Here is a 14384-nt window from a genome sequence, read left to right as displayed (position 1 = left end):
GGGACATCTGAGCAAAGAGCTGAAGGAGCAAGTAAGCCCAGTGTGAAAAAGGAGCTCCAGGCAGAAGGCACAGCCAGTGCAAAGTTCCTGCGGCAAGAAGGCTGGGGCAGAGTGAGGGCGTAAATGGAGGAAAACGGGAATTCAGGGACAATGAGGGCCAAAATCCTCCAACCAATGGGATGCTCAGGTGTGGTGGTGTGTGGATGTGATTGTGTCCCCCCCACCAGAGAATCAATGTGAGTGGGCCACTACTGTGCCCCCCTGCCCCCTGTGGCAGGCATGAGGCAAGTGTTCTATTACAGGGCTCCTGAATGGATGGATGGATGGATGGATGGATGGATGAAGAGGATGAGTGTAATGCCCCCTAGGGCACCCGCACTTGACCAATAGGGGTATGCTCTCAGCATCCCAGGAACCAGAGTTCTAACCTGCCACTACTCGCCAGCTATGAGGCCTCGGGGCAATTACCAGAGCTTCAGTTTAACCTAACCTACCCACTCCTACACCATCAGGTCACCATCGGAATGAAATCCAGGAATTGAGCTTGAGCCCCCAGCATTCAAGGTGCTGGGGCACAGTGGGCAACACCAGCACTCTGGGACCCCACCAAGGTCATCACCAGCCCGGGGTTGGGGGCTGCACGTGCCTGGCCAGCCTCCTCTCATCTCAGGAGAATCTCCCTCCCTCTATCTAGTCCCTGGGATGGAGCGGCGGGTGGGGCTGACAGCATTCCAAGATGCAAGGGTGGGCCTGAGACCCAGCCCTGACCAATCAGTGTATTCAGACCCCCCCCACACACCCCCTCCCCTACCAGGCCTGGCTCTGGCTGAGAAATGAGCATGTGACTCCAGCCAACCAGCAAGCACCAACATGAGGACTATTTCCTATCCACCCTGGGAGGTAGGTGGACCTAAGGTGGCAACAGCTTTTCCATGTCCTGGGGAACTGCCTGAGAATGACCCCGGCATGGAGAAAGCCAGGATGGGGATGGGGAGCTCCCAAACATCTCCATTTAAGTGCCTGGATCCACCCATACCTGAAGCAATGAACACCAACTTGCATTACAAGACCTCTCATCAATAACCTCTCTCGGGCCTCAATCAATTTGAGCTGAGTTTTTGTCTCTTGTATCCAAGAGTCTTGACTTCCTGGAGCCTTCCTGGTAGAGCTAGCACTTTACAGTTTACAAAGCCCTTCTTCCAGCCATCTCGGCCACATCAACCCCATGACTTCAAGAATATGGCCGAGACCCAGTGAAACCAAAGACCTGAGACTAAAATAAACCACCCAGCTCATTCGGGCATGGACTGGCCTGGAATCCAAGCCCCCTCCGCCTCCCCTCACCTGCCCACTCACAGAGAAACTGCAGAAAATCTAAACGGAAGGAGGCGGGAATTCTGGCAGGGAGACCATCCCGAGAAAGAACTGGAAGGGGGGGGGTGCTTTCACTGGTCTTGGGGGAGGAGGAGTGCTGAGGCCAAGTCGCCAAAGACCAACCCAATCTGCAGCCACAGCTCTTTGGGGAAAAGCTGGTGAAACCTCAAGGACAGACCCCAGGAACTCAAGGACAGACCGGAGGGGAATAGCAGGCCAGTCTCGGAGCTGGGAAGTGGAGCAAGCTTCTTCCTACAGTGGGCACCAAAAGCCTGTGCCTTCAAGTCCACCTGGCTGGGAAGGGCTGGGGGTCGCAGCCTGCTGGGGTCTCCTGGCCTCCGACAAGGACCAAGGGCACTGTGCTGACATCCTGGGCAAAAGGCACCAACCTGCCTCTACGGCTGCTGGAGTGAAGCATGCCTGTTCCCTCACCCGAAGATCAGGGAGGGTAGGCAGCGGGGCGTCCAGGGCGACACCCAGGGGCCCTGCCCTTGTCTCCTCCACAATAGGCTCCTGGAGTCAGCTTAATCCTGGCTCTGATTTCCAGCCTCAAAGCTCGCTTGCTGTGTAATTTCAGGCAGCTCATCTTCCCTCTCTTAGCCTCTGCTTCTTTATGAGTAAAATGAAGAGAATAATAGTACTTGTTTCATACAGGTCTGGAGAGAATTCAGTGAAACCACACATAATGTAAGCAATAACCAGAAATGAGCACTGGCAACAATAACTGCGCCAGCTAGCACTTGTTCAGTGCCAGACATTGTTCTAAGGGCACTCTGTGATGAACTCATTTCATTCCCACGCCACGGTGCAAGGGAGCTGCTATAATTATCATCACTATGCAGGTGAGTCATGGGGAGGTTTAAGTGAGTTGCCCAAGGTCACAGAGCCAGGGAGTGGTAAAGACAGGATATGAACCCAGGGCATCTGGCTAAAGCACACGTGACCCATCGGCTCTCCTCTTGTCACAATTGTTATTAGTGTTACTTGGGGTGGGGGTCAGGAAGGGTGAGTAGGTGGGGAGGGTAACCAGCCCCACAAGGCCCAGCATAAAGTTCTAGGCCTCCAGCAGGCCACACCCTGCATCTATTGCTGCCTCAAAAGGTGGAAGCATTGCCAAACCAATTGATCCAGTAGTTCCTCACCTGGAACTACAGCCACGAGCACCAAACACAAGTTCCTAGGCCCCAGTCCTCCCAAGCCCCCACGTGGATTCTGAGCACTGATTCCCGCAGCCAGGGGCAGATCCTACAGCAGAGACAGCTGGGAAGGACCACAAGGACCCCCAGGCTGGAAGGGGGAACCAGAGAAGACAAGGCAGGGAGAAGAGATCCCCATATGTCACGCTTCAATGTGTGACCTCAGACAAGAAACAGTCCCTCTGTAGGGACGCTTAGGTGGCTCAGCGATTGAGCGTCTGTCTGCCTTCGGCTCAGGACATGATCCCAGAGTTCCAGGACTGAGTCCCGCATCGGGCTCCTGCATAGAGCCTGTTTCTTCTCCCTCTGCCTATGTCTCTGTCTCTCTCTGTGTCGCTCATGAATAAATAAATAAAATCTTAAAAAAAAAAAAAAACAGTCCCTCTGTGGGGACAGATGTTTCCTCATCTGTAAAATAAGGGAGAGGACTCACATCCACAGGCCCTGGGCACATCTGCAAAGAGTCAACTATAAACCAGGGGAGCTGGACTCCCAGATGCCTGATTCAGATGACAAGGTCCCCACCTCACCAAAAACCAGGTTCCAGTTCAGGGCACCTTGGGCCCTCGGGCTTTAGCCCCTGGAGACACTCTGTTCTGCTACTCTAAGTCATCCCCCCAAGACCAAGGCCCTCCAATCAGCCAGTATCTGCCCTCCAGACCTCTGGGGGCCCACACAGCCTGCCTCAGATACTGTGTTCAACCATGCCAAAGGCCCCCTGCAGAGCTAAACATCAACAGAGGCCAGTGCTCATGATCTAGGACCTAACGGCTCATGGGTTCAAGTCCCAGGTCTACTATTTTCTAGCTGTATGGCTTTGGACAAGTCACTCAACCTCTCTGGGCCTCAGTTTCTGAGTGCTGAACTGATCGCCCCACCCTTCTCACCCTGACCTTCCAATCAACTGGCCTCTGAGGCTCTCCCACAACTTGATGCCTACACTTCCACACTGAATCCCACAGGCCAGCCACAGTCCATACCAGTCAGTACACCTGAGCAGAACAGCCAGAGCCACACCAAGATGGGCTGCCTCTTCCTGCTCCCACTCCCCAACCCAGATCTGTGCATACATGGGCTATTGCAGAGGTCCCCGTTTCTCAGACAGAAATGCTGAGGCCCAGGGAGAAAGGTGGTCCTTCCCAGCGACACCTGCATCCCACCCGGCAGTCGGCCCAGGGCCAATGGGAGAACAGGGAGTGGGGGCCCCCACAGGCTGGGGCAGGGCATACCCGGTTCTCGTCGTAGATGATCTGCACCAGGCTGCGATGCTTTGACTCAATGGGTGGCGGCGACACCGGCTTCTCGGGCTCTGGGGGTTTGGCAGCCTCCTCCTCCAGCTGTTGCTGTGGAAAGGGGGAGAATGAGTGCAGCGGTGAGCACCCTGGCGGGCGGAAGGCAAGATGTAGCACCCCCATGGTAGAGGGGCGGCACCACGCAGCCCAGCAGGCCCAGTGGACTCGCACAGGAAGTCAGGCTGCTAACCATTTCCTCTGAGTCACCAGGGGACCCCGAGCTCTGGAGAGGCCCCAGCTGGGTGGGGAAGGGCCCATTCCAGGCTCTCAACTATGTGGCTAGCCTTCCTGGGTTCGAATCCCATTTTGGCCACTTATGAGCTAGGTGAGTAAAAGCAGGCTGCTGGGTGCACCATGCTGCCGTTTCCTGGTCTGTAAAATGGGGCTTATCACCGTGCCTCTCTGACAACTTTGTGCATGGGCAGCATGGCTGGGGGCTCGCTACAAGCCAGCGATAGCCTCCTCATCACGACAAGGACCATCACCATCAGGGGAGGCTGCATGGACTCTGGAGCCCAGCTGTGTGGACTGGAATCCTAGTTCAAGTACTTCCTTACTCTCTAAGTTGGAAATTGCTAAATTTCCCTGAGCTTCACTTTCCTCACCTAGAAACAAGGGATAATTAAAGCCTCTACCCTGGAGAGCAGGTACAAAGGTTAAAACGTGCAGAGGCACACAATGGACACAGCACCAACCAAGCACCTCCTCATCCTCATCTGCCCTGTGCTCTTCACACTGGACCGTCCTCCCCCAAACACCATAGAACATCCCTTCATGCTGCTGTCCACTTTCCTCTGAAAAGACAAAGTGAAGACTAGAGAGCTTAAGACATTGGTCCACAGTCCCACAGAAGACTAATGCCTGGGTGTGTGCAATCTGACAGGGCATCCTGAATGAGAGCAGAACACCATTTTATGCACATAATGCATAGTCTACCCACAACTACTGACCATGGGACAAACCAAGAGAAACTCAAAAAGGCGGCCAAGACAAGAGCCACACAGAAAGAGCCAGAAAATCTAGTCCTGGCTTCTGCTGGCACCAAGGAAGGCCTGGCTGGTAGAGCCAAGCTGCTTCAGTCCCACAGTGACCCCTGGCGGTAGCTTCCGAAGGGCAGCCAGAATCTGGCAAAACCTGGGGAAAACCCCCTAAAGTGCAAAACAATGGAAGCCAAGAGGTGGAAGAAGCATTACAGCCAGGAAGCAGATTCTCTACAATTTGTGAAGGTGGCCCTCCCTGAAGCACCAAGGAGAGATACCACCCGAGGCGCACAGAGATCTTGGTGACACAGAACTCCACCAAGGCCGGAATTGAACCTCACTCAATCGCTCACCAGCTCTGTGAGCCTTGACCAAGTCACTGAAGCACATAATGTGCTGCTACACACAGCCAGTCAGACACTGGCTATTGAAGGCAAATCGAAGCCACAATCCCACCTCTACCCGCCAGGAAGGCTAGAAGGAAAACAGAAACTTGGGCAACAAGCGTCAGTGAGGCTGTGAGGGAACTGAGGGCCCTTGCTTGGCTGCCGGGAACACGAGGAGACACAGTGGCCATAGGAGACAGTCTGGTGGCTCCTCGAATTGTCACACATGGGGTTACTATATGACCTGGCCAATCTACTCCCAGGTATGTAACCCAAGGAACCAAAAAAAGATGCACAAGCAAAAACGTGAACCAAGTGTTCACAGCCCCTGTGTTCACGACATTCAAACGATGGAAGCAACCCAAACCTCTATCAGATGAATGGGGATCAGAATGCGGTCCAGCCACACAAAGGGTATTATGTGGCCTTAAAACGGGGAGCTGGGCTGGCTTGGTGAAGCATGTGACTCTCGATCTTGGGGTCATGAGTTTGAGCCCCATGTCAGGCATAGAGATTACTTTAAAAAAAAAAAAAAAAAAAAAAAAAGGAAGGACATACTGACATCAGCTACAATATGAGCCTTTCACCAAGTGAAAGCAGCCAGACACACAAGGTGATGTATTATAGGATTCCACTTCTAGGAAATATTCAGAAGACAGAAACATGATGCAGACTGGTGGCTGTCCTAAAACTAGACGCAAGGGATAGTTGCCCAACACTGTATCTTGAAGGCAGCCACAAACAACACATATGAACGTGACTGTGTGCCAATAAAACTTTTACAAAAACAGGCATCAAGCCAGATTTGGCTGGATTTGCTGGCCCCAGAATAGAGGGTAGCTGGGGATGAGGGCTCCTACAAAGGCCAGGAGGGCACCATTGTGGAGGGGGCGTCTGAGCAGGTACCTAAAGATGCCAAGGGAAGCCTGAGAGGGTATGGGAAAATGTAGATCATCAGTTAATTTTATATCAGTTAATGTTAAAAATTAAACTACAGAATTAACATCACAAATCTTTATGCTAACTTTTCTCTGGTCTCAACGGTTACCATAAAGACCCTTTTTTACCACATGACCCCGTTCCCTCCTTACAACCCTATGATGGGCTATCAAATCTGTGCCCATTTCACAGAAAGAAAACTGCAGCTGGGGGGAGGTGACTGTTTAAAGGCAGAGCTGGGAGGCCCTGCCCACTCAGGTTCCAGGGCCTCGGCCAGAGGCAGGTGAGGGTAACTGTCCTCCCCACATCACTGGGGGGTGGGGGGTGGCAGCAATGAGAACAGAACACTGAAAGCCTGGCTGTGAAGCCTAGCCTCACCTTGCAGCCCTGTGCCAGCTGGTACAGTAGCCACTTGAGGCTTATTCAGGTGTAGGTGTGTGTCGTTTAATTCAAATTACACTAAGCTAGAAGTTCAGTTACTCAACCAAACCAGGAGCATGTCACACAAAAGCTACCTCTGTGCACAGAATAGCACTCTTGCGCAGTGGACGTAAGGGCAGGAAAATGAGCAGACACGTTGGGCAGGCTCGGCACACATTCACTACTACTCCCAGTGTTCTCTCCCGAGGCGCCACCACCCCACCCATCCGCACCTGCTTCTTCTTCAGCTTGGAGATCTGCTGCTCCACCATAGTGATCTCACGGTCCACCCGGTCCATGTTCTGGATCAGCTCCTCCTTGGAGAGCCGCGGAGGTACCAGCTCCAGCTCAGGGTCAGCGTGTGGCGGGCTGGGAGGAGACACAGGCTCCAGCTTGCCCGCCAGGCTGCGATCCTGCAGTGGAGAGAAGAGAAGCACGGAATCAGTGCAGAGGGCATCCCAGCCAGCATGCCCTGCCATGCTCCCCAAGTTTCCAGCCATGACCTCAGGCCCCAGCACTGTGGAAGTTTTCACAACCTCTCCTCAAGCCATGAAGCCTCCCCTCTTTCCTCCTCCCACAACACATCTCTCTCGTGCCCCACCTACCTGGCCATGTCCTCCCACTGAACCAAACTCCCCAAGAACAAGCACCAAGACCCCCATGTCCAAGCCCCCAAAGTCCGGCCTCAGCTGACCCTCCGTGAACATTTGTTCATAGCACACAGTCTGAATAGCACATAGGCTGCAAGCCCAGTTTTGTAAATGCACACAGAGACCCAAGACCAAGGAGAACAAGACAGAGGTGCAAGGAGCTATGGACACTGGGGGAGGAGCTTTCAACTTTCCTTGTTTCATTGTCCAGTATTTTTCTGCTTTTCTTCTTTGAGGATTACTCTTTGTATAATAAAGTTTTCAAAATTAGATCAAACAAACAGGGGAATCCTTCATTGGGTTATCCATCGACCCACTCATTCCAACTGGGGTTTACTGAGCCCCAAGCTGTGCCAGGAGTACTCTGGGGAGGAGGAGGTTAAAACAAACAAAACAAAACAAAAAACAAAACAAAACAAAACCCAGTCCTTGCCTCTGGAGCACAGATGTGCAAGGCCCCAGGTTCAGATCCCAGTCCACTCAGCCACCCCCCAGCACTGTGACCAAAAGCACCTCAGGCACCCGCTCCCTGTCTCAGCTTCCTCATCTGTACAATGGGATAACTCCTGCCTGTGCTCAGGCTGCTGTGTGGCTGGGATGAGCTAATGTGTACAAAGAGTTCAGTTCAGAGCCTGGCAGACTGTAAGGTGCCTCATAAGCAGGGGCTGGGACTGTCCTGCCCCAAAACCCAGGTTTCGGGCCTGGCGGCCAGCACAGGCAGAACCCAGCCTACGCCTGAGCCATCCTCAAGGCCACGCCAGCAGCTGCTGGCCGAGGAGGCCCCAGCAAGAGCTCTTGGCTGCCGCCTCCCCGCCCCCATGGCAGCTGCACCCAGAGGACAGAGGACACATTATTCCCTGGGACAACTGCAGCCCCACGGGCTGCCAAGTGCTCCCCATCTCAGGACGAGCAGAGGCTGTGCCATCATGTGGCCACCCCTCCCGCCCCCCCACAGGCCCTCCCAAGGTCCACACGGCCCGAAGTTCTCAGGACGTCCCCGGGTTTGCCTTCTGTCCTCATCATGTCCATCTGTGACATGGGAAAAGCTGGTGTCAGGACTCTAGGCCTTCCGCACTCAGAATGCTCGGGGGAAATGCAGAAAAGGCCCCAAGGCCCTCAACCACCTGGCCCCCACGCTGCTCAGGTCCACAGGGAGGTCCCAGAAACCAAACCAGGTACCACTCCTCACTCAGCCCATCCTCATTCCCAGCACACCCACAGCAGCCCTACAGGGGGCTGCCACTTTGTCCCCACCTCACGGACGAGGAACCCGGGAACCTGGAAGCACATGCCCAGCACAGCTCTAAGCCAGTGACCAGCAAAAGCCAGGTGGAAGAATAATTCGATTCAGGTTTGCATTCTGGACTGTCCAACTACTTACCCACCAATGTACTGGGAAAGCAGCCACAAACAAGGCACAAATGAATGAGCATGGCCAATAATACTTTATTTACAACAGGCTGAGCACTAAGTTTAGAGCCCGCCAAGTCTCCCAACCTCTGCCCGTAGCAATTCACAAGTCTGAACTCAGGTAATTGTCACAAATATCCTGTGAAGGAGGAATACTGTTTTTCCCATTTCCCAGATGAAGAAAAGAAGACCCCGTAAGGTTCAGCAACATGCCTGAGGTCACCAGCCACAATGCTAAGGAACCCTGGCTTGGAGGGCATAAGAGGCTGAGGCTGGGCCTCAATCAGACTCTCTAGAGGTAGGCAGAACATGAGACCAGGCTGCAGGGCGTTCCATAGCAGAGACAAGGTCCAGACCATGCATTTTTCATCCCAAGGAACTGCAAGGCTGGGCAAAAAAAAAAAAAAAAAACAAGAGCAAGATCTCTTCCAGGGCCCAGGACTCCCTGAAATTAGTGGCAAAACTGTGTGTAGAAGAAAACTTCCCTAGAAAAATATGTAGTGGGCTTGGGACTCTAACTACTCCCCAACAGGAGGGCCAAGCCGGTGGATACAGGCACCATGGGCACCTGGACCCACACATACCAAACCAGAATCCATTCATGTGCTCCAGCATCTGAGGGCCTTTGCACAAGCCATCCCCTCTGCCCACAGCACCCAACTCCACCTCTGGGCCAGCAGAAATCAGACTCCCCTTCCATGGCCACCTCCCCCTGCCCCTGAGATCTACTAGTTCCTCCATGTATCAAGGGCACTTGGCTAGGCTCTCCCTGCAGATTCAGCCATTTCTCAGGGTTCTGGAGACAAAAGGTGGCAGTGACGTGGGTCCTAGAGCCCAATAGTATTACCTGTTGTAAGAAACACCTCCCCTCCCCTCTCTGATGGTACACCAGAACCAAGAAGGAAGACAAACAGCACCCCCACACAGGAACAATTCTCAAAAGCAACACTAGCAAAAGAAGAGCCCATTCCAAAGCTGGCAGTCAGCACAAGGCTTAGATGAAGCAACTGGAAACTGCTGGAAACCACTGGAAAAGCTGCTAGAAACTTTTCCTTAAATTCTTGCTGGGTAAGATCCACCTTCTTCAATGGCTTCTGGTCATCTGAGGTTCAGGCTTAGCTTTCATTCTCACCAAAAATGCACAAGTGGGTCCATCAATGGCTGAACAAAGAAAACGTGGATCATCATATAATGGAACATGATTCGGCCCTAAAGAGGAATGGAGAAGCCCCAATCCATGCCATAACATGGATGAACCCAAAGAACACGAAGCTGGGCAACCCCGGTGGCGCAGCAGTTTAGCACCGCCTGCAGCCCAGGGTGCGATCCTGGAGACCCGGGATCGAGTCCCACATCGGGCTCCCAGCATGGAGCCTGCTTCTCCCTCTGCCTGGGTCTATGCCTTTCTCTCTCTCTCTGTGCCTCTCATGAATAAATAAATAAAATATTTAAAAAATAATAGAAAAGAAAGAAAGAAAGAAAGAGAGAGAGAAAGAAAGAAAGAAAGAAAGAAAGAAAGAAAGAAAGAAAGAAAGAAAGAAAGAAAGACGAAGCTCAGAGAAAGAAGCCAGACAGAAATGGCCTCATTAGAGGATTCCATTGATAGGAAACGTCCAGAACAGGCAAATCCAGAAGGAAAGAGAGCAGACTGGTGGTTGCCAGGGGCTGGGGAGGAAGGAATGAGGAGTGACTGCGTATGGGTATAGGGTCTCCTGTCGGGGTGAAAAAAATGTTTTGGAATGAGAAGAAGTGGGGGCTGGCCAGCGCTGTGAAGGTATTAAATGCCACTGACTGTTCACTTTCACAGGGTTAATTTCAGGTTCTGTGAATTTCACCTCAACTTAAAAAGCAGCAGCACACCCATGAGCAAAGAGCACTTTCTCCATAACTTGAGTTTTCCAGGAATGGGACCAAGCTGGGTCTACTGGCTACTGGGCCTCCAGATGGTTCTCCCGATGGCTGCTGGCCTTCACTTCAGCCCAAAGCCACAGGAGCAAAACAACAAACCCATACCCCAGCCGGTCACCAGGTAGCAATTGGCACCATATTCCCCATCAGATGCCCTCGGTGTAAAATTCAGGCCAACACAGAAGAGAAAACTCACTATGCAAAATTAAAGACATAGAGGCAGCAAAAACCCTGTAGCTGGTAAGGTCTCCTTAATCCCAGCTTCAGGAAGGGGCGGAGCTGGCCTCAGGCACCCAGAGTCTACTCTGGAGTCACCATGATGGGTTCCAGGATGGGCAAGGACCCCACACACAGGCAAGGAGGGAAAGAGCTGTGGCTGGAAATATGGGGATGGAGGGAAGCCTCTCCCTTTATGCTGGCCTTCAACATAGGAAGAGGAAAGCCTGGAATCGCAAACTGCCTTCTTATTCTTAACACACTAAGACCACGTAGAAAATGGCAGACCCAAGACAGGGACAGAGATGGGGACCTGGTGACAGACATCATGTCATCTGGACCAAGCTGTACCTGAAGTCAACCAACCCTGGATTCCAGTTATATGAGCCAGGATACAGTCTTAAGTTAGTCTGACATGAGTTTTCTTTTTCAGCCAACAAAGCCCCAAAAGACAAAGGGTTCAGAAATGGTTCTGTGTGTGATGACTCTGGAGTCCCCTAAAACAGAGTTTGGTGAATTCCAAAGGAAGCCTGATACCACAAAACTCCAGAGGCTCAAGGGCAGGGAAGCATTATAAAACAGAACATTTTCATATGAAAAAGGAACACAGCTGGGGGGGGGGGGGGGGGGCGCGAGCGGGTGGAACAGGGCTGTAAAAAAAATCCCACTGAATTCCAGTCCCCTGCATCCAGCTGAATTCCACAAAGCAGATGCAAAAAACATCTGAACACTTTCAGAATTGTGTTCTCCCCTGGCTTCTTCCCTTGCCCAAAATCTGCTCAAACTTTCCAAATGCTCTTCATAAGCAGCCTAGACCAATTACAATAGTTGGTCTAGGCAGGCCCCAGTGCTGGGCCTATCCCTTCCCTGAACCCCAGGGGCCAGGAAGAGTAGAGACAAACAGAAACAGACACAAAGACAAGACTCCCCAGGCAGCTACAAGAGGAACAAGCATAGGATCACAGAGCTACTTCGAGGCACAGACACCCTCAGAAGAATTCACAGGTCTGAAGGCTCTGAGCCACTATTCCAGAGAGCCAGTCCAGGCGGGCAGTAGAGGCCTGATGGGGGCTAGCCAGAGATAACTGTCAGCCTGTTCTCTGGGCAGAATTGGACAGGAGCTGGGGGGCACAACCCATTGGGGGCCCCAGTCTCTACGGAAGAAATCAAAGTTCCCAGTGTGGCCCATGGTCTGGCTAATGGCATGGCCCTAAGCCCTTCACACATATCCCACTCTCCTACCATCCAAGGCCCACTTAGGGAAACAGTTCTTCTAACAGCAACATCCCTCCCAGCAAGCTGAGCAGTCGGGGTTGGGGAGGGGGGATTACAGGCACCAGGAGGATGGAGGCAGGCAGCCCGCAGCAGGACAGCCTGGTGGGCAGGGAGGGGTGGCAGACCCAGGCTGCCTGGCCTTCGGTGCCCACTTCCCAGCGACTGTGGGCGAGTGGCTTTCTCTCTTAAGCTGGGCCCCTTTAGAGAAAGTATGCTCTGTGATCACACTTCACGGGGCTGGGAAGACACAAAGGAATGACACTCACAGCTGGCACACTACCTGACACGCTCACTTAATGTTAACTTATCATCACCACCACCACCACGGGAACACCTCTTTTATGCCAGCCTCCCAGTGGAGGGCCTGCCTTGGCCAGAAACCCCACCATCCAATCCCATCCAGCATCAGACAGAGAAGAGGACCCAGCAGGCTCGAATGATCCACTTCCATCGCCTGGCCTGGCTCCCACACCCACCAGTGCTGCATGAGGACTGACCTCACCCAGCAGCTGGGAGACTGTTAATGAGCTAACATGTGTCCCCACGGTGGTGAAGACACTGAACGGAAACAGCACATGCAGAAGTGACATCCATCATCACTCAGCCGGCCAAGAATGAGCATGTCACCTGGCCACCGTCCCTGCCCCATCCCAGGCAGTGACAGTAGAACAACAGTTTCGGGGCAGCCCCGGAAACTGCTCCATTACCACCTCCATCAGCTTGGCTCTGTGTAAATGGAGACCAAAGAAGCTTCCAACCTCAACTGTCCTGAGACTTACTGAAATGGCAGAAGAACCTCCCACAGTAATCTCTACACATCCTCACCCCCCTGTCTCAGCTCGACTTTCTGTTTTAAAGAGGAGTAAAGCAGAAGAGCTCTCTAGGGCACAGGGGAAACTGTGGCCCTACAGGCTGGACATAGGCAGGTGTGGTCCCTCTCTGGCCAGGAGTGCCCTGCAGAGCCAACCTCAGCCCAGGCCTGGCCTCTGCCCAGCTGCACTGTGCCCTGCACTCAGCCCTGCCTCCCGGACGCTTGCCTGAGCTGTGCCTCAGTCCAACACACCAACCCGTCGCTTTGCACCCAGTCCAATCACAGAAGAAAACTGAATCCTCAGCAGGGCCCGTCTGGAGCCAGGCCTTACCTTGGACAGGTCCTCGGAGGCCCCAGGCTGGCCCGCAGCCAGCAGGGGTGAGGGCCGCAGCAGGGGGTCAGGCAGCAGCTCCAGGCGAGGGCGCTTGCTCTCAATGAACTCCATCTCTGACTTGCCCAGCTCGGGCAGGTATGAGTGGGACTCAGGTCGCAGGTGAAGCTCCTGGGATCTATGGAGGCAAGGACACAGGGTATCATATCTACCGTTCTCCTGATGAGCACCTGCTGGGCACCACACCCTCTTGGACCCTCAGAGAGCAGTGCCCACCTGTGGAAGGGCACAGACCTATCTTCCTGTGAGCCTACGTTCATTATGTTCACAGAAAGAGGATGTACTGGCAATTCCCTCATTAGCGAGTGTGGCCCATGACCAGCAGCATCAGCCCCACCCGGAGCTAGTTACAAACAAGAGTCTGGAGTCCCACCCCAGGCCTACAGAACCAGATTCTGCATTGAAACAAGAGCCCCAGGGTGATTCATGGGCACAGCAAATCTGAAAAGCCTTGTGGGTCCAGCACAGATAATAACACAGGTGATGTTATATGCACATCATCCACCCAGGGCAGACATCACTAGCCAACCATAGCACTCTGGCTGCTAACCCTGCCTTCGCCTCCTTCTTGACTCAGCCAGGCTATCTAGCCAGGCTACCTGGGGCAGAGATGCGAGCTGTCCAACCTAATCACTCCCAACTGGCTCTCCTTAACCTGCTCCCCCATTTGCAGAGGACAAAATTGGCCCAGAGAGGGCATGCCTTGCCTGAGCACACACAGCAGAGCCGAGACTCGCATACTCCATCTCCAGCTACGGCTCCTTACCAGACAGCCTAAACAGTGTCTCTGCTGAAATGCCTTTTAAGCTCACGCCCTCCCTGAACACTCCAAGTGCCTTCTTATCTCTGGGCCTTTGCATGTGCTGTTCCCTCTGTCTGGAGTACCTTTACCCAGCTCTCTGGTCAGCTACACACTAGACAAGCACCCCTCCTGTGAGAGGCCTTTCCTGGCCACTCTGGCCAGAGAGGTAATACCTTCCCCACCCCATAGGTAATAGTCACATGCCTCATTCTGGGGTCATTTTGTGTGGTCTCTGTGATGCATCTCCCTGCTAGACTGTGGGCTCCCCACAGGAAGGGCCATTTACCTGGATCCCGCTGTGTGCCCACAGCCTCGAATGAACCAGCATGTGCCA

General features: G+C 53.3%; 1 protein-coding gene across 50 annotated transcripts in view; it reads right to left on the bottom strand.

The window, feature by feature from the left end:
* Positions 1 to 14384, bottom strand: part of NCOR2 (nuclear receptor corepressor 2) — a 209735-nt gene that overhangs the window by 122815 nt on the left and 72536 nt on the right. For all 50 annotated transcript variants that reach the window (XM_072722674.1, XM_072722696.1, XM_072722679.1 and 47 more), the window contains 3 exons: positions 13189 to 13366; positions 6821 to 7000; positions 3800 to 3913 (listed from right to left, as the gene is read on the bottom strand). In XM_072722674.1, the coding sequence (XP_072578775.1) occupies positions 3800 to 3913; positions 6821 to 7000; positions 13189 to 13366 (472 nt within the window). The remainder of the gene's footprint in view (positions 1 to 3799; positions 3914 to 6820; positions 7001 to 13188; positions 13367 to 14384) is intronic.

The sequence above is a fragment of the Vulpes vulpes genome, chromosome 10 (genome assembly GCF_048418805.1).
Source record: "Vulpes vulpes isolate BD-2025 chromosome 10, VulVul3, whole genome shotgun sequence".
Taxonomy (NCBI): Eukaryota; Metazoa; Chordata; class Mammalia; order Carnivora; family Canidae; genus Vulpes; species Vulpes vulpes.
This window is presented reverse-complemented; position numbering and strand designations above follow the sequence as displayed.